We start from the raw sequence: 19,552 nt of genomic DNA on the forward strand, positions 1-19,552 counted from the left end.
CTGGCGGTAGGTGGCATGGTGCGGCTCCACGCTAACGCCGTTCGCTCCCGAAGTGACCAGCGGAGACGGCTACAGGAGCCACCTGTGCACGCTGACGTCAGTTCCTTTCTTTCTGGACCTTCAGACTTTGATCCGGAACTACCCCTTGGATTTCAGACTCTGGTTTGCGTTGGCTTACAGTGTGCAAGGGAAAATGTCACCTTAGACAACAGGGTTCAAGTTATGTAGGGACTGTCATAAACTGATGTATTTGACAGACCCTCACAAAGTGTGTCTATGGTGCCTGGGGTCCGAGCACTATTCCAGGTCCTGTGGCAACTACGCAGAGATGAGTCCAAAGGTCATAGGAGACTGCAAGGTGAAGCTGTATGTATGTCACCAAACACTGGAAGACTCTATGCCATGACTGTTCGAAATTGAAAGGAAGATCCCATTCCCTCTTTCGAAGGAGCTCTCATTGTCGCGATCAAACTTTTCGGATACGGCCAAGAAGAAACACAAAAAAATCAAAGTGGGAGTCTGCCCCTTCTCATTCCTAATCTTCATCACAGCTGCTATTGAGTCTAGTCCTGATGCAGTTCAAACCTCCAGGTCTGTCAGCAATGTCACATAAGGTTGAGGCCTTCAGGGAGGCTGCGCTTTGCATTTTCGCCACTTTACCGTTTTCCTCTGGTGCGCCTTTGCGCCTCGAGGATCCGTAGGATCCTCCGGTCGGACTTCAGCCAGTGGTCTGCCCTCTGCACCGTCTGTTCCCCTCAAACCCATTTCAGGTTCAGCACTTGCTCCAATGCAGACTTCAGTCTGATCTCCACCAACTGCACCAGTTTCCTTCTCATCGTCGGTGCCAGCGGGGGACACCGAGCAGAATCCACTTCAGCCAAGGTTGCGCTCTAACCCTTCTGATTCTTGTACCTTGCCTTTACCAAATTGTAGGGCTCAGACTCTACACAATGTTTTCAGTGCTGATTTGGAAAATTTTGATGAATGGTATGATTTTCTTCCCCAAAATGATGAGCGAAACTGGTATGAGGAACAGGATACCAATGGCCTGGATACTTTTCCAAATACTGGCTTCCTTTCTCCTGCCAAAGAAAGTACCACCTACGCTATGTGGAGGGTGGCAGATGTGCTAGACCTACAGCTCCCTTCCATGGAAGGAAAAATGTATGTTTTGACAGAGGTACTTCAGCCTTGTCAAGCGTCTCCAAAACCTTTATTACCACTTAATGAAACCCTCACGGATACTCTTTTGGTCACGTGGGCAAAACCATGTTCGGGAACATTAGGTAATAGGCAGGTAGCTTGGTGCCTTTGACCAGTATCTAGCGACCATGACTTTCGTATGCAACATCTCACTCCAAAAAGCTTGATGGTCCATGCATCCTCCAATAAAGTAAATCCTAGCGCCTTTCCTACTACCCCACCTGATCGGGAGTCCAAGAGAATAGAGACATTTGGCAAGTGCAATTTTTCCTCCACAAGCCCCGGTTCTGAGATAAGTAAATGCCAGCGGTCTTATAGGCTGCTACTCCAATGCCCTATGGGACATAGCCCACTTTTTATTGGCAGTTCCGGGAGACCCAAACTATCCACAGTGGCCTAGACGCAGGAGCATTTGTGATTCGTTTTGACTTGGACACAACAGACTAATTAGGTTGGGTGATGGGTACGAGGGTGACACTTTGGCGCCATACCTGGATGAGGTTATGGCCTTCTCCGGATATGTCCAAATCTCCCTGATAGACTTGCCACTTGATAGCTTTCGCCATTTTGGCGAGAAAAAAGATTTTGTCCTGACCGTTTAAAAAAAAAGCAGAGCCCCAACATGTTCCTTGGACCTTTTTGCCCCACCTAGACAGTTCTATCAGCAATTTCGCCCTCTTCGAGGCTACAGTAGGGGTTTCCAATGCTGCCAGCGTTAGACGTCGCTCCAGACCAAGACGCCTCCCAGCCTTTTTTTGTTCGAGGCCTTGGCTTGCAAAGGCAATGCCCTGGACATCAGTGATAGCTGGGTAGCTCAGTCTACCTCCTGCCCTATTTCCCCTCACCTTCCCCTCTCTTGCAGTTGTAAAGCCTTTATACTCTGTTGTTCTTGGCACAGAGCCACCCTGTTGAGGATAGGATCCAGCATTTCCTCCACGGATGTCAAGTCATTAAGTCTGATAAGTGAATTCTTCAAATTGTCAATTGAGGCTATGCCCTTCTGTTTCTTTCTACTCCGCTGCACCGTCCACAACTATGAGGCGGGCTGACATAGGACCACATGCCCGTCTTGCAGCCGGAAGTGCAGGCCCTTCTGGCCAAAGTGTCCATCAAGAAGATTCCGGCCTCGTAAGTTGGAATGACTTATTTTTCTAAATTAGTCTCCGATTTATTATTGAGTGTGTGTCTCCTTTATTGCCTCCTTGAGTACAATAAATGCTTAGCACTACCCTCTGATAATCCTAAACTACTCACCCACAATAACACAAAAGAGAGCATTTAGTGTAGTCATTGTTGCCTCTGTAAATCAATAAGGGTTGCCTGGACTCTTTACACAGTGTACCTAGTTTTGGTCCACTATAGAAAGACCCAGCTTCCTACAAGGCCTCCGTCCTTGTTCGGTAAAAGGATGTGGCAGGAGTAATACCTAGTTATTTTTATATAACTTTTGATTCCAAGAACTTCGCTCTCAAGTAAGTAGTTTTTTAAATATTGAATTTCACAAGTAAATAAACAGTTCACTTAAATGCATCTTTACGCAGCAATGCTTTCAATCAAAAGAACTTTATTTCGGCCACTCGAGCCATAAAAGTGCATAAACAGAGAAATGGATCGACTGTTTTCCTTCTTGCCCAAGCAGCTCAAGGACTGAGCCACCCTGTGGGTTCAACTGGACTGTCCCCCCAGTCCCAGTTTGCAGCTTCCTTTTCCCAGGACTGTTTCCCATTGACACCAACGGGGCATCCAATGCTGTAAAGATCTTTGCATCCGGACGTCCCAGAGCCTACCAAGGGGGCATGTTGCTGCTGCCTTGGATCTTGCCCCAAACTTACCTTAACCCCAGAAGATTAATTCTGTAAGTTGCTGTTAAGTACCCATATGCAGTATGTGTGATTCTCCCCATAGGATAGCATTACCGCATTAGAAATAATATAAGTGGATTTACTTATATTCTTAAAAACTGCCATTTTAAAAAGTACTTACCCAACAATGAAGTTCTTGGTGTCTAAAATATATATTTTTTAAACATGCTATTTTTCTAAATTGGTGTAGATCTCCTTATTTAAGTGTGTGTGTATCTTTTATTGACTGGGTGTATCCAACAAATATTGAACACTCCTCCTTGATAAGCCTAAGGCTGCTGGGCCACATTACCACCAAAAGAAGAGCACCTTGGGTTTGTTAAAGCAAGCCCGGTCCACTCATAAGGGTTACCTGGATTCTCAACACAAATATACCTCTTTTTGGAATATTACACAAAGAGCTAGCTTCCTACAGTGACCAAGTCAAAAAGAGGCACTTTCCTACACTCTGTTTTTTCTTCCTCACCCTTGTATCCCTTTTAGGAATACGCCAGGTTAATTAGTTAATTCAAAACTGAATTATTAACTAACAGCTAAGCTTTCTTCCCTATTGTTTTTTCTTATTGTGTAATTTCTGCATATTAAGTTCATGGTTTACCATGTCTTTTATTAATAATAGGTTAAAAAACTGAAGGAGTTGCGTTCTATGTTGATGGAGCAGGACCCAAACGTGGCTGTGACTGTAAGGAAGCTTGCGATGGTGTCACTGACAGAAGTGTTTAAAGACATAACTCCTTCTTATAAAATCCGACCGCTTACTGAGGCTGAAAAGGCATCAAAGGTAGTTAAAAAAATAATTGAATTCTACCTACATGTTTATACATGTTCTTGATGCATGTTTTGGGGGGGGATATAATCACACAGTTGTATTTTCACATTTGTTTGTTGGTTCTTGAATATTGTTGTCAATTTAGCTAGTTCTTCATTTTGTGAATGTTGTATTTGTTATTGGACATCCAGAGATGTATGTGGTGAACATGCTTTTAAGTATACCCCTGACAGTTTACAAAATACAGACGAGTGGGTAAATAACTTCTTTCATCGAATGACGTATGTTGGAGCGTACTTCTGTTTTTAAAAATGTATAAATTACTCCTGCTGCGGATATCAAATATGATAACGATGATCTGTATTCATTTAATCATACAATCAATATAATCTTAAAATACAAAAGTGAAATTGGGGACTAACAAGACGAAGACAGGGCAAGCCTAGAGATGAAAAGCCACGATTCTTTAGAAAATGATCCAGTCGAGAACAAATCTGATCTCGCGAGAGCGGAAATAGAGAAGCTTGGGGCAGAAGAAAAGGATGCTCGATTGAACTACTTGTGTTCCTTAAATTATGAAATGCCCAATCTACCTAAAGGTGAGGTTACTTAAAGGTAAGCCACCTGACTCCACCCCAAGTTAATTTAGGAGCTTGTGAGCCAATTAAACTCACCAATTGACTCGGGCGTGAGTGTCCCTTCCTCATTTTACGTTAAGTAGCCAAATCAGCACGGCTTTTTTTTTTTTCAACAAATAGGTACTGGGAATTTAGATTTTCTCCTTCCAACAGTAGCCTTTTCTAACAATTCCATCGGTATTTGTCTCATTTCTTTGACTTACTTTCATTCAAAAAGCTTACAAGTTTGTGCGCCCTCTTCTGGCCCAATTATGATTTAGATTTGGGTTTGTCTTCAAGCACATCTAGTTTTGCATTTAAAATTATCCATTCACATGGTACTCTAGCCGCTACTGAGTGAGTTAGTATAATTTTTTCCATTTCAAGATAATAACGCTTGTGAAGGTGACTCAGTTACGATGTGCAACTACATTTCACAGTGAAAGCAACAGTGATTGCACAGGTATATACCGTTTTGCTTATATATACAAATCGCCTCTCTCCCGGTCGCTGGCTGTACTAGTACAGATCGAGTGCCAGTGAGGCAAGTACCCTTGAGCAGGATTGATTCCTAATGGATGTTCTCTCATTGCACCTCAGCTGCATGTTCTTCTTGTTGGAAGATGGGTGCATCAGAGCTCATTCATCAGTGGATTTTGAGGCATCTTTGCAAATATCATTAAGGGCTAAATATATTTGGACATGGAGGAACATCTCTTTTTTGCATAACAGCTTTCAAGTTTGGGACCAGGTTCAGTATTACAGCACAGCTTTGATCTCTGAGCAGAAAACCTTCTAGACTACAATGAATGTAAACTGGTCAGGGGTTGCTCCTCTGCCAAGGCGGAGGAGTGTCGCCCCACTGCTCTCGGAGCAGGAAAAATAAAATGATAATAACCTTATTATCATTTTATTTTTCGTAGGTTCTGGGCTGGCCTAAAACGGGGCTGGTGGCACAGCAGGAGGAGTGGTTTGCACACTCCAAGTACGCAAGATGGTTTGTTCGGCCGTCTTGGGCCAGCCAAACAGTCATCCACACTTTGCATGTTCCTCACCAGGCTGTAATACACAGGAACATGCCCAGGCTCCCATTCCCCGTCTGAGTGCCGAACCATGGCACTCGGACCAATCACAACGCTGCATTACAGCATTGTGATTGGCTTAGGGGAGCCTGGGTGCTGCCTGCTTCTGGGACTCGCTGGAGAAGGTGACCCGACTGTCTAGAGACGGTCATGGCGGCTGTTAGGAGGTAAGTGTTTTTTTAATGGATTTTGACACCCCCGTTTCCTGCCAGCCACTACTGGAACTGGTGGGATTCTCTTACCATCTACCCAAGATATTTGAAAGGTTGGTAGGGTCTTTTAATATTAAAAAAAATAATAATAATTGGATTCCAATTTCCATTTGAAAAATATGTAATGCCATGAAAGCTGAAGAACTGACTTTTAAGTTGTGCACATAATCTGATTAGTAGGGCTTTTTTCTACTTGTCATTCTCCATTTGTGTAAGTTGTGCGTGATTTTTCTTGCTGAATTATTGTATGGCCTGTTTTTTTTGGAAGATATTGTTATTTAAAATGTGCATTAGAATTGCCTTTGTTGTCCAGCAAAATAAATTCATGAACTGTGACTATTTATCATGTTACTCTAAACCCAAAAATCTACATGAATGTTATGTTTTTCTTTTACAGTACATGGTTTTACTTAGATGTTATCATTGTTAGCCTGCATTTGTTTTCTATCTCCGTTTTAAAATGTTACTGTTATCAAATACTTTACTCTGCCTGCATAAAACAACTTATGTCTGCAGGTTAAAAAAGAAACACAGAAACTAAGAGAATTTGAAGAAGGACTGGTTTGCCAGTACAAGTTTTACTTGGAGAACCTAGAACAGACAGTTAAAGGTAAGGGTTTGGATAGTTATTCAATTTGTTTGGATATATGACTGAATGGAAGCAGGGTGGCATTTACGGCACTTTCAGTTTAGAAGGTCAATACAGAACAGTAATAGTATAGTTTTACAAAATTATGTAACAATACAAAACAATTTGGCTGTAAACACCTGTCAGTCCTTAGTTTCGGGAACTTTACTCAGAAAAAGTGAGTTGATAAGTGATCGACTGTGGGTCAAAGGTTTCAATGTCCTTGCTAATAAGTAGGGCTCCCAATTTTATGGTGTGTATGTACATATATATATATATATTTCTTTTTTTTAATAACCTTTCCGTCAGTATTTATACATATTTGTTTTTTTTGCCCTTGTATTGGTATTTATCCATATTTATTTAGTGTTTTGAGAATAAATGAAGTTGTAAAATTGTGTATTATTTAACTGATAAACATGCCTTGTACTCTGATGCCTGTTGTGTTTTAGTAAATTAAGCAGCCAAATATATAAAACCTAACATTCATGGGTAAATATTAGTGTTATACTAGAAACCATATGTTGAAATATGCCCATATTTGAGGAAATTGAATCGCGTTTTTTTTTTCTTGCTTTCCATGCTGTCTTTCTGCTCAGCTGTTGGCCTGGAATTCATGAAAGATAGCATGGATAGTCACTCATAACAAGCCCCATTTTAAGGAACCACATTATTTTTCAGTTTATCAGTAAAAATCCATAAAAATAGAAAACTGGAAGCCTTACTTGTAGCTAATGCTGCCTAGTACCTAACTAGTTCTTCTAGATATTGTCTTTCTTCATGGATCTCTTCTCCTGAATGGTGTGTTAATGTGTAAATGCAAAGTGAGGAGCTAAAGCAAGTGCTCACTCACATTTCTTCAGTAACATAGATTGATCAAAGTGGCCTCCCGCCTTGTAATAAGAGTCAGGAAAAAAGGAGACCAGGCAAGACCAGTTGAATCTTGAATTCTGTTTCAGGTGAGCCACTGAAGTGGGGGAAAGACCTCTTGAGGATTGCCACGAATCCAGAAATCCACTGATAGGAGGGTTCTTTCAGTGGTGAGGAATAGCTATGCTCTTCAGTTCCCTAGGCCGCTTCTGCAGCAGTTCGCATCCCAAGGCTTCTTGCAGGTGAATTAGGGGCTCCTCCAGAAAGGAGGCAGGAATAATGCTCACGCTTAGTATTAGACTGTCCTCCCCACAAAACGGATGCAAGTATACTTCTACTCTACGTAAGAAAAAAGGGTGGAGTACTCTGCCCCTTTGTGCTTCTCTATGATCTCAAACCATTTCTTCCCCTGCAGAATTTGAAGATATAATCATTGACTCATGCTCTGGCAGTTGTCCATAACAATGAATGGCATATCTCTGGAATGGACACTTTTATTTGCAGTGGAATTGCCTCAGTCACGACCAGACAGGCCTTTTACTCCAACGGGCATTTCCCCGGTGTGCTGGAGCCCTTTGATGGTTTTAGAAGCCCAGTGCCGCTCCTGGTGCATTTTTCACTTTCCATAGCTCCCCAAGTTTAATTGCTGCAGAAATAGAGAGAGCAAAAGAGGGGGGAGTCAGGAAGAGGGGAGAGGAAAAGTAATCTGAGAGGAGAGAAGGAGGGCGAGATATGGGATGGATGGATGGATGGATGGAAGGAAGGAAAAAGAGATGAGGGTGCGTGGCTAGTTATCTCATATTTTACTGGGGTGCTTTTGGTTCCCCAGTTTGTCCCTGGCCTCATGTTTACAGGTGGAAGTCAACACTGCCAAGCCAGGAAATGGCCGTTCAATTTCTATGTCAGCCCATTTTCCTGGGGCTTTACCCTGGTCCGGGCCCTAGTGGTAGCATTTGTGTGGCAGGTAAAGGACTACAGCCATTGATAAAATAAATGGACAGTTGCCTGATCAGAGATGCATCAAAGAATCGCTAAGGCCCAACAGTGTTGTGTTGGTAGTAAACTATCTTAAATTCTTCTTGGTGTCTTCCAAGAGGATTTAGTTCATTGTGGCAATTCTGAGCGCTAGCCTGGTGTAGGCCTTCCCTCCTCCATACCGTTACTCCAACACTGTTACTGAATAGTGATACATCCCTGGCCTGGTGGGTACAGATTTTTCTGGCACTGAAGGCATCCTCCATAGGGATGGGCCCCTATGCCTAGCTTCATATACATTTCCTGCAACTTCATCTAGCAGGGCCCAGCTGCTGGGTGGCCAGTCCATTACAGTTCCAATGCATACATCCTTGTGATGTAGTTGTTGAGAACTGCTGTGAATAAAATTGTGGCACTTGGAACACCACAGATAAAATTTCCTGCTACAAGTCTGTGTTCATGGCAGAGATTCTGTAGGACAGACCATTCATTTAAGCTAGTTTCTCTGCTGCGGATGTGCATCCATTTGCAGCAGGGGCAAAGAGGGAATGTTGAATCTTCACTGCAGTGTGTCTCCACATATCAAGGATTTCCCCTAGCCATGGAAGTACTCTGACCGAGGATGAAATCACTTTGGCCTTTGACAACAGTACCGTGGTCACTCCCTGCAGTGACTTAATTTTGAGGATGGCCACTCGGAGTTATAGTGTGGAAGTGGGTAGGTACATTTTTCACTCTTCTTTGCATTCCTCTTTAACTAGATTCAGTGGGTAAATATATTTTGAAATGGGGCAATATCTCCCTTTTGTAAATCAACCCTCTAACATAGTCCATGGCTGAAGATTGCAGCAAGACTCTGAGCCATGAGCATAAAAACATCTAGCGAGCTGAATTTGAGGGAATGGGACTCTGACCATCTTCCCACGATATTTCCATCTTCAAACGATATTGCAAAGTCTAAGCATTAGTTTGGAACCCATAGTCAAGAACATTACCTCATGATGTGCAAGAGAACAACTAGCCCAACAAGGTGCCAGATTTTCTCCTCCACAAGAAACACAAATTTACTCGTTCACAGCTTCACACTTATTGTACAGTAAGGAAACTACCCCCCTGACATATTGTTTACTCATGTTTCCCAGTGATGTATGTAGCCAATATCTGCCCTTCTGCTGCTGGGTTTACCAGGTGGACACGGAGCCGGACCGGCGTCACCTGACGCCGGATCCAGCGCTGATGGGTACTTTTGCCCCTGTGTTCCACCCTGGCCATTTTTTGCCAATGTGGCAGCCAGAGGTGGGTGAGGAAGACTCGGAGGGGTCTTGGGACCCTTTGTCAAACCAGTTGGAGTACGAACAGGACTGGAGAGTACCTGGGGAATGCCAGTGGTCTGGATACCTCTCCATGTTGTCGTCTCCTACCGTGGCTACGGAGGAGCGAGCGTCTTATGCAGTGGTGTTGTGTAGGGCGGCCAAGGCTCTCAACCTCGAGCTTCCTATGGTGGCAGTCAGGACTAACTTCCTGACAGAGGTGCTTCACCCAGCAGCGAGTTCTTCTGAGCCCCTGCTGCCGTTCAATCAAGCCCTGACCGGCATCCTTTTGGACACTTGGTCCAGGCCCAACACGGGGGCTCCTGTGGATAGGATGATTGCCCAACGCCACCGCCGGCCACGGGCGACACCACTTTCCTCTCCCAACACCCCACCCCGGAGAGCTTGATGGTCCAAGCTTCAACATCCAAGAGCGCATTCCCTAACGCTCCACCAGATAGGGATTCCAAGAAGCTGGATCATCTTGGGAAGAAGGTTTTCTCTTACGCCACCCTGGCACTGCAGTCTGTAAACACCGCTTGTCTATTGGGCTGTTATTCCCACTCTGTGTGGGACACAGTTGCGCAAGTGCTGCCTCAGTGTCAGGAGGAGTCCTGGGCCGTTCTCTCCCAGGCCGTTGCTGCAGGGAGCGATGCAGCAAAGTTTACCATCCGCTGTGGGCTGGATACCACTGACTGTCTAGGCAGAACGATTTCCACGTCGGTAGCCCTTAGTCGCTACGCCCGGATGAGATCGACTGGCTTTTCTGGGGATGTCCAGAGCGCTCTTCTAGACATGTCCTTTGATGGCTGTCGCCTTTGCGGGGACAAAGCAGACCACGCTCTAGAGCATTTCAAGGACTCACAGGCAAGAGCCAAGTCCTTGGGCCTCTCCTCTCGCCCTGCGCAGTCTGCTTTACGCCCCTTTCATGGCTACGGAAGGGGTGCCCCACTACGTTACGCCACAGGCCGGTGCAAGCTGCACAACCTTCGCGCGGCGGAGGACGTGGGAACCACTGCTGTGGTTCTCGGGGCCAGCGAGCAGGCAAGTCCACCAACCCCTCTTCTGCTTCTGCCTCCAAACCCTCCTAGTCCGACCTTTCAGGCCCATCAATCGCCAGTGGGCAGAAGGATCCGCCATCACCTCCCCCACTGGCGCACAATCACGTCGGACAGGTGGGTTTTGCAAATAGTCCGAAGGGGCTAATCCCTCTCCTTCAAGGCTACCCCTCCAGCTATGCCACCTCAGTACCATCTTATGTCGGTGGATCATCTGGGCCTTCTCCGACAGGAAGTCACGGTTCTCCTGGCCAAGGGAGCCATCAAGCGTGTTCCTGCCCCAGAAGTAGGTCGTGGTTGTTATTACCACTACTTTCTGGTACCCAAGAAGGACAAGGGCCTGTGTCCTATCTTGGATCTCAGGAACGTCAACCGCTTCCTCCGGTAGGAGAAGTTCAAGATGTTGACGCTAGCTCAGGTCTTGTCTGCCCTTGACCCTAGAGACTGAATGGTAGCGTTGTACTTGCAAGATGCTTATTTTCACATCCCACATCCTGCCGGCCTACCGGCGTTACCTGCGGTACACAGTAGGCAACGAGCACTTTCAGTTTACTGTGCTCCCCTTTGCCCTTACCAGCGCCCCTCGGTGTTCAGGAAAGTGATGTCCGTGGTCGCAGCTAATCTAAACAGATCAGGGGTTCCAGTCTTCCCCTATCTTGACGACTGGCTGTTGAAGGTGGACTCGCCCTAGGCTGTCGTCTCCCACCTACAGACTACGGTCGACCTCCTGCATTCGCTGGGGTTCTCCATCAATGTGCCGAACTTGCACCTGACCCCCTCTCAGAAGCTCCTCTTCATCGGAGTGGTTCTGGACATGACGCAGTTTCAGGTTTTATCCTCTCCAGCCGCGAGTCTGGGATATTCGGCTATGATTCCGATCTTTCAGCCTCTATCCCGGGTTTCGGTCAGGATGACCCTGAGGCTGCTGGGCCTCATGGCCTCCTGCATCCTGCTGGTCGACCATGCCGGGCTCTGCAGTGGGACCTGAAGTTCCAGTGGGTGCAGCATCAGGGTAATCTGTCCGATTGCGTCCAGATCTCGGAGGGCACCGCACGACAATTGCAGTGGTGGCTCACGAACCAGGATTGGGTCACTGGCAGATCCCTCTCCCTTCCCCAACCAGCACACACAGTGGTGACAAACGCATCCCCTCTGGGATGGGGAGGCCACATGGGAGAGGCGGAGATCAGAGGCCTCTGGTCTCCGGCGGAGTCTGGGCTCCACATCAACCTTCTGCAGCTTCGGGCGATCCGTCTTGCTCTCAAAGCCTTCCTTCCCCCTGTTCAGGGAAGAGTGGTGCAGGTGTTCACGGACAACACCACCGCCATGTGGTACTGCAACAAACAAGGTGGGGTGGGGTCGTGGACCCCAGGTCAGGAGGCCCTCCGCCTCGTGATATGGCTGGAACATCAGGGCATAACCCTGATGGTTCAACATCTGGCAGGTTCTCTGAACACCTGGGCGGACGAATTCAGCTGCAGGTGCATGATGGATCACAAATGGTGTCTTCACTCTGAGGTGGTGCAAGGTCTCTTTCAGCAGTGGGGAGAGCCTTGGTTAGATCTATTCGCCACCGAAGATAACGTGCAATGTCAGCAATTCTGTGCGTTGGAATTTCCAAGGGGGCACTCGCTAGGTGACGCTTTTCGTTGTGAGTGGAGTTGCGGTCTTCTATACGCCTTTCTGCCTATGCCACTTCTGCCCAAAGTGCTGAAGAAGATGAAGCACGACCGGGCGCAAGTCATTCTTGTGGCTCTGGATTGGGCACGAAGAGTCTGGTATCCCGAGCTGCTCAACATGGCCATTGATCCTCCGATTAGACTGCCTCTTTGGGAGGATCATCTGTCGCAGCAGCATGGGACGGTCCTCTTCCCAAACCTGTCCAGTTCCCACCTCCTTGCGCGGAGATTGAGCAGTGGCAGTTGACTTATGACTTGCCTTCCGAAGTCTGTGATGTAATCTTGGCAGCCAGGCGTCCCTCCACTAAGACGGTATACGCCTGCCGATGGAACAAATTTGTGGCATGGTGCACAGCAAAGGCTGTGGATTCCCTTTCCACCCCTCTTTCTGAGGTTCTCTTGTTCCTCCTTTCTTTGGCCGAGCATGGGTTTTGCTCGGGGCACTATCAAGGGCTACCTTTCGGCCATTTCTGCCTTTCTAAGGCTTCCCGATCAGCCTTCTCTCTTAAAGTGCCCGGTTGTAAATTGTTTCTTAAAAGGCATTACTCATCTCTTTCCTCCTATTCTCTTCATAATGCCTTAGTGGGACTTGAATTTGGTCTTGACCGATTTGATGTGCGCTCCCTTTGAGCCGCTTCACAACTGTCCTCTACGACTCTTAACTCTTAGGACTGCATTCCTGGTAGCCATCACATCTGCCAGAAGAGTGAGTGACCTCCAGGCTCTTTCATCCAAGCCTCCTTTTCTGGCTGTACATCCGGACAAGGTTGTCCTAAGAACTCGTCCATCATTTGTTCCCAAGGTGGTCACCTCCTTTCACATCGGGCAAACCATCACTTTGCCCACCTTCTTTCCACCTCCGCATCCTTCGAAAGAGGAAGAGAGGCTCCACCGTCTGGTCCCAAAGCGTGCACTTTCCTTCTATCTGGATCGCACCAAACAGTTCCGGGTGGATGACCAGCTCTTTGTTGGCTATGTGGGTGCCAAGAAAGATCGGACCGTACACAAGCAGACCATCTCTAGATGGGTAATTTTGTGTATTAAAGCCTGCTGTTCTCTAGCAAAAAAGGAGCCTCCAGTGGGGCTACGCGCCCATTCCACCAGGGCGACGGCAGGCACTACTGCTTTGGGGCGAGGAGTCCTTCTGAATGACATCTATCAGGCAGCAACGTGGGCATTGCTGCACACGTTTACAAAACACTACTGCCTGGACAGCCAAGTCCGAAGAGACGGCTTCTTTGGCCATTCTGTTCTCCAGGACTTTTGGTGTGAACTTGGGTTTGCAGACCCACCTCCGGGGTTGGTATTGCTGGGGTATCTATTCTAAGGTAAGGAATCTATCACTATATGTTTCTTTCAGATGAACAAGTTGCTTACCTTCGGTAACGATATATCTGTAAGAAACATAGGTTAGTTATAGATTCCTTACCGCCCCACCCATCCTTCCCGTTCTGTGAACTGACTTCAAGGGTTAAGGACATCCTTTCAGGGCCCTAGTTTTCTGCACCAGTGGTCAGTGTGTTGCATGGCTCTGCGTATCTGGCACGGAAAGTCGTGTACAGCGTGCGAGGGTGGCATCTAAGTAGCTACCCCGACCTCATCCCGGTGACCATGACGCCAACGAGGAACATGGAGCCGACCGACACCACCTTCAGACGCGCAGAGGTAGTGCTGACGAAAAACTTTCCGGATCCAGTCTGACGCCTGGGGGTAATTCTAAGGTAAGGAATCTATAACCAACCTATGTTTCTTACAGATATATCGTTACCGAAGGTAAGTAACTTGTTCTATTGGCCTTATGAGGATATTTCCACATTCATACAATGTGCCACAAATGAAATTGGATGACCAGTTTGACATTTGTCTAATTCAGAGCCACATCTTTTAAATTCTTTTCTCTTTTTTTAAGATTGGAAGCAAATGAAGCTGAAGAAAAGCGATGTTGTATCATTGAAAGCATACAAAGGGTTGGCAGAGGTTGCAGTGAAGTGCTTGTGCGAACTGATGTTGTCCCTGTCTCACTTCAACTTCCACAATAACATTATTGTGATGATTGTACCTCTCATGAACGACAAATCCAAGCGGGTGAGTCACACATTTAATGCATCAAGGTAATTATTTTAAGGTAGTGTTTCTTAAGTAAATGGTGTCATTTCTTATTTGGTTTCAAGCTACGACTGCGTGCCATAAAGCAAATATTTTGAAGATAAAATAATCTAAATCTTTATATGCAATTGAGAATTGCTAAGCGTGGCATTGCTGAGTGTCTTTTTCCCTCACAAGCCTTTTTCCACTTCTGTCTTTTAATGTTGGAAAATTGGACCAAACACATTGGTGTAGCAAAGTTGTCTGTTTATGTATAACTCACATGTTTTCCTAAGACCCACAATTTGGTGCTGTATTCTTGGAGTGTTCAGCCCCACTTTAAGCTAATGATTTGGGTAGTAAAAGCTTCAACTGAAAAGGTCTTTTTGTAAAAGGTGAGCTGATTAACCCTCTTCCAGTTACTTCAGTTGACTTTTTTTTAGTTTTACTGAAGGATTACAATGCTCATGGAACTAGCATTCTCCTCTACGAGATCCTAATCAATAGCCACATGTACAGAATTGTCCCACCTGTGCATCAGAAACCCGATAATTTTATTAGCTCTGTATTGTAATAATCTGGATTATTATATGGGTTGGGTTACCACCCACGTCAAGGAATAATCACAACCTCGGTCAGGGCGCACCCTCAATGGCACAACCTCCCAGTAAGTCAAAATGCCAAATAATAAAATTATCAAATCAGAATAGAAAAGCAGAGAAACATTTTGTAAACAAAATGATACCAAAATGACAGAAATCGAACAAGGGAATCCAGCTTTATGAATTTTTAAACTGTTAAGTAGCATTACTGCTAAATATGCACAAAGCGCCAGTGTTAGTCACAGTAGACCTGAGACCTAGGCACAGTTTGAGGCTGATAGCAATGGAACGGGGTTTGGCTACACCAACCAGGTTCATCCCGGTCAAATCTTTTACCTTCGGACTTCGTCTTTCAAGTCTCAATCTACCACAGGAGTACACATCTAAAGCCCTCCAGGACCTCAGTGTAGGCACTTAGAGACTCATGGGGTATCAGGCAGAGGCCAACAGCAAGGTCCCGCTCCAGTTGCCACTGGTCATGGCAGTCCATCCAGGAAAAGGCCTCTTGTAGCATGATGCCTCCCTGTAGACACACAAGAGGTCAGGCAACTGGCTCTTTGAGTCATAGTCTTTGTCCTGGATACAAGAAGGAGCAGGTACAGACATTCCTGGATCCTCTCAGGTCACATATGGTATCTCTAGTACTCTTCTGACCATCTGCTGTTCCAGAAAGTGTTCTGAAGTGGGTGCCTGGAGGTGCCACTCCTATACCTGGCTTGAGCTAGTGGTTGGGGGTGACTCCAGGCCCCTCCCAAAGCCATGGGGTTAACGTTCCCAGACCCTGACCTACATACTTCTGCAGTAGTTCCTGTTTGCCTTACTGCAAACAGGCCCAAAATGCAATGTGTCAGGCCAAATCCAAGATGGTGAAAGTGTTCAGCCGTACTCAACTTGGTCTCTGAGTGCTGGGTGTGTGTACGAGTGAGGATTGTACTGTGGTAATCCTAGTGTCCTCCCACATCTGACACTAAACCCTATGTTGAGGCAGGCACTGTCCTTCAGCAAGCAGGCAGGGGATCCACAAACCTTTCTTGGCATCCTATTCTCTCGCTTTCAAGTATTCCCCAAGTGTTGGGGGTGTGACCAGGCAAGATGGGCGATAGGACACACTCTTAGAGCGCTCCACTGCCCCTAGTTATAATCCTATATCATCCTGCATGGTATAGCCACGATCATCCTGAAATTCATGGATAGTAACACCCTGTTTTACAGTTTATTCCCCTGGAGAAACTGTCTCGTGACCTCAGAGACCTGACGTATGGTTTCCAGCATACTAGAAGAGGCATACTGGCATTGACGAAGGGAAAGGGGATGGCCTGATGCTCCACAGTGGGCCAGGAATGGAGTGAGGGGCCCCAGAACTGATGTGCTGGAGTGGGTCACTTCGGGTGAGAGTTTGCTGTGGCAGTGGCCCTGAGAGGTGTGGTGGTGTCACTGGCTGGCCCCCCCACGGGCCTGAACCATGGAATTCTGCAGAGCTGGGAGCACGGGGACCCACTGAGAAACTGAACTAACTGAGGGTTCAAATGCATGGAGGTGCTAACAGAGGAGGCATGGAGTGATCGACTCAGGCCTGCTACTCACCTCACACTGTATTGCAGTGCTTGTACAGCTGCTTGAGAGTGAGCTGAATATTGCTGTATTGCTTAACAGGTACCAGGAGAGGATTTTTCAGAAGGCGGGGGACTCCTCCTTGGCCCAGGCCTCTCAAGATGGGGAAAGATAAGTCAGCCAAGGGGTACCAGGGCAACATGATCACGCAGTATAGCACTCCACAGGGGGCTGCTACGAGGCCTGCTGGGAGTGGCACCACCGACCAGCGCAATCCTGGTGGATGCCAGTCAGGGTTCTAAAACAGCGTTGGAAGGGAAGATAGACGCGGTGTCGATCGAAGAGGGGCTGCTCTGTGCGGATCTCCACAAGGTGGTGGAAAGGGTCATGACAGCTGAATATACATTCACTGATCTGCAGAGGGAAGTCACAACCCTCAAAGAATAGGTGTCACGCTTGATGGCATCAACTATGACTCTGGAAATTAGGGCGGAAGATGCAGAAGGACAGTCACGAAGGAACAATTTTAGGTTTCTGGGTTTCCCAGAACAAGCTGAAGGTACCTCAGTTGAAAGCTTCCTGGAGAACTGGCTAAAAGCAAAATTGATCTTAACTGATTTGTCGCCCATGTTTGCAGTTGAAATGCCCCACAGAGCCTTGACGGCTGCCACCGGGGGCACCCGAAGAGCTATAATTGCGAGAATCTTCAACTGTCTGGTTCAGACATCATACTGAGGGCTTCTTTTGAAGCGGGTGAAATGCGTTATGAGAAAAATATCTCCATCTTTTCGGATTATACGCGCAAAGTGCAGTTGCAAATAAAGTCTATTCTGAAAGTTACGCAGAAACGACAAGCCATAAACTTAGCTTACATGCTGATGTACCCAGCATAGCTTAATGTGATCACTGATGGCAAGAGCCACTTCTTTGAGAAATCAGAGGAGGTGTAGTCATGGTTGGAGATATGGCAGAGGGTGATACACAGATATGAACGCATCGGTGAGCAGAGAGGGACACGACGGGGAGGGAATTTTTCTCTTCCAAGCTGGAATAGCTGAGGAATCAACTCACACTGAGAGTCTTAGTGCAGCAGAGTGTTTCTTTGGGTAGGGAGATGGAGAGTGGTGGTAAACAGGAGATGACGACGGTGCGACTGGGGAGCAGGGAGTGGACACTGAGGGAGAAGCTTGAGCACCTGCACGGAGGATGGAATGGGAGTGTTGGCCCTGCATTGGGACTACAGATGTGGTCTGAAAGAAAATGTTGAGGAGCTGCACCTGATCCTGAAAGGGGGAACTTTGGAACGTGGCAACGGGACATGTAAGGGCATTCGTGGGAATGAGTGAAAGCAATGATGTGGATTGCTGTGCTACCCAAGTTGGAAATGGTAGTGCAGCTGGAGTGCGGCTCCTGGTGGTGTCTCGTCCTCTCTGGATTGGAGGCCTGCTGAATGTTGCCTAGCTCCTGCATATTTAGTTTGATAGTTAATGACTAAATAAGTTGGAAGGCCTTTGGGATAAGGCCAGTTTGTTATTGATTATAGGGGATAGGGAGGAGTAGGTCGGAGCGGCATCACTGACAGAACATGGTGAGCATGCACAATGTTTTGATGTTTCGTTTACCAGGGGAGGGATGCAGGGAGGGGGGAAATTGGTATTAATATTTCAGTTCCAACACGATTCACTGTTACTGAGACGAGGGCCATGATGCTGGTCAGGATGTAGGGGATGTGTCAAGATGCTGTACGTTGACAGATGTGGGGAGGGGCTGTGGGTACGGTGCGCTGACCGGGACTGGTCCCAGACAGACAAGGCTGTGGTGGCATGATACACAATTATAAGATAGTCACTTGGAATGCCAGAAGACTAGAAGGGTATGTAAAGAGACACAGGGTGATGTCTTACTTGCATAGGCAGGGGATAGACATAGCGTACCAAACAAAAACAGTTCAAAGCAGGAAGGCCCCAGGGAAATTTTTAAGACCACGCTGGATTTGCTCCCCAATAATTACTCAACAAACAGTACGAAATCCTTGGGTCTATTCGATCCCATATGATGAAGCTTGTCCCCTTTGGTGAGTGAGGGATTTCGTCCTGAGAAGGGAAGTGCCCACAGTTATTGCTGTGGTGTATAGCCAATGGTTTGTGTTGATAGCTCTGTTAACTCTTTAGTAGTGGCTTGCCACACACTTACACTGTTTTCTGAATAGACCCAAGGATTTCGTACTGTTGATAGACCTAGCGTGGCTACAGGAGGGCCATAAGTTGAAATGGAAGTGGAGTGATCGGTTGTTCTAGTCAACATACTCGGCCTATGAACGCAGGCTGTCGGTAGGGATGGGGCCTGGTATGCGAAGGCATTGAATGCTGTACTCCAAACCCCTGTAACCTGGAAAAATCAGGATCTCCAGGACACGATACACGAAGGCAAATAGAATGTATATCGTCACCAAGAAGTCATTACTAATGGCGTTATAAGAGATCAGATCTAAAGTTATTGTTCGGGCTGAATAAGTGAGTTAGTGCACTGATGAGGACTTCGGAAAAGTTATTTTTTACCTCATCAGTTAATGAGGTCGAAACACGTTGGCATTTTGGTTGGGAAAACTCTTGGAAGTTTATTAAAAAATAAAGAGATGAGGATGCATTTCATGGATGAGAAGGAAGCCTGAAAATAAGCCTTTGATCCCAAATGTACATAGGGGGACTACATTGAATGCCGAGAGGATATTCAAACTTTATGTGACTCTATGAAGTTAAACCACTCTGGATCAACACATGAACTTTCCTTAAATGTGTGATTTGCATGTAACGTGTTAAGTTGGGTATGTGTTTTTCGCTTTTTTGTGTTGTGTACTGGATAGATGAGTAGCTTTAACCCCATGGGTGCTCAGGACGGCTCCCAGCCGTCATGAGTAACGGTAGTCGTGTGCTCATGACGGCTTGGAGCCGTCCGACCGTTGCCGCTTCGCCCACGCGCTGCTAATTGCCCGCCTGTGCGGGCGAATTAATTAGTGGGCGGAGTTTGGACAGCTCCCTGCCGTCATGAG

General features: G+C 46.6%; 1 protein-coding gene across 2 annotated transcripts in view; it reads left to right on the top strand.

Annotated features, from left to right (window-relative positions):
- NOC3L (NOC3 like DNA replication regulator) overlaps positions 1-19,552 on the top strand; it is a 426,444-nt gene that overhangs the window by 102,591 nt on the left and 304,301 nt on the right. For both annotated transcript variants that reach the window (XM_085605900.1, XM_085605907.1), the window contains exons 7-9: positions 3,685-3,846; positions 6,262-6,355; positions 14,175-14,350. In XM_085605900.1, coding sequence (XP_085462026.1) covers positions 3,685-3,846; positions 6,262-6,355; positions 14,175-14,350 — 432 coding nt within the window. The remainder of the gene's footprint in view (positions 1-3,684; positions 3,847-6,261; positions 6,356-14,174; positions 14,351-19,552) is intronic.

This window comes from Triturus cristatus, chromosome 1_2 (genome assembly GCF_964204655.1).
Source record: "Triturus cristatus chromosome 1_2, aTriCri1.1, whole genome shotgun sequence".
Lineage (NCBI taxonomy): Eukaryota > Metazoa > Chordata > Amphibia > Caudata > Salamandridae > Triturus > Triturus cristatus.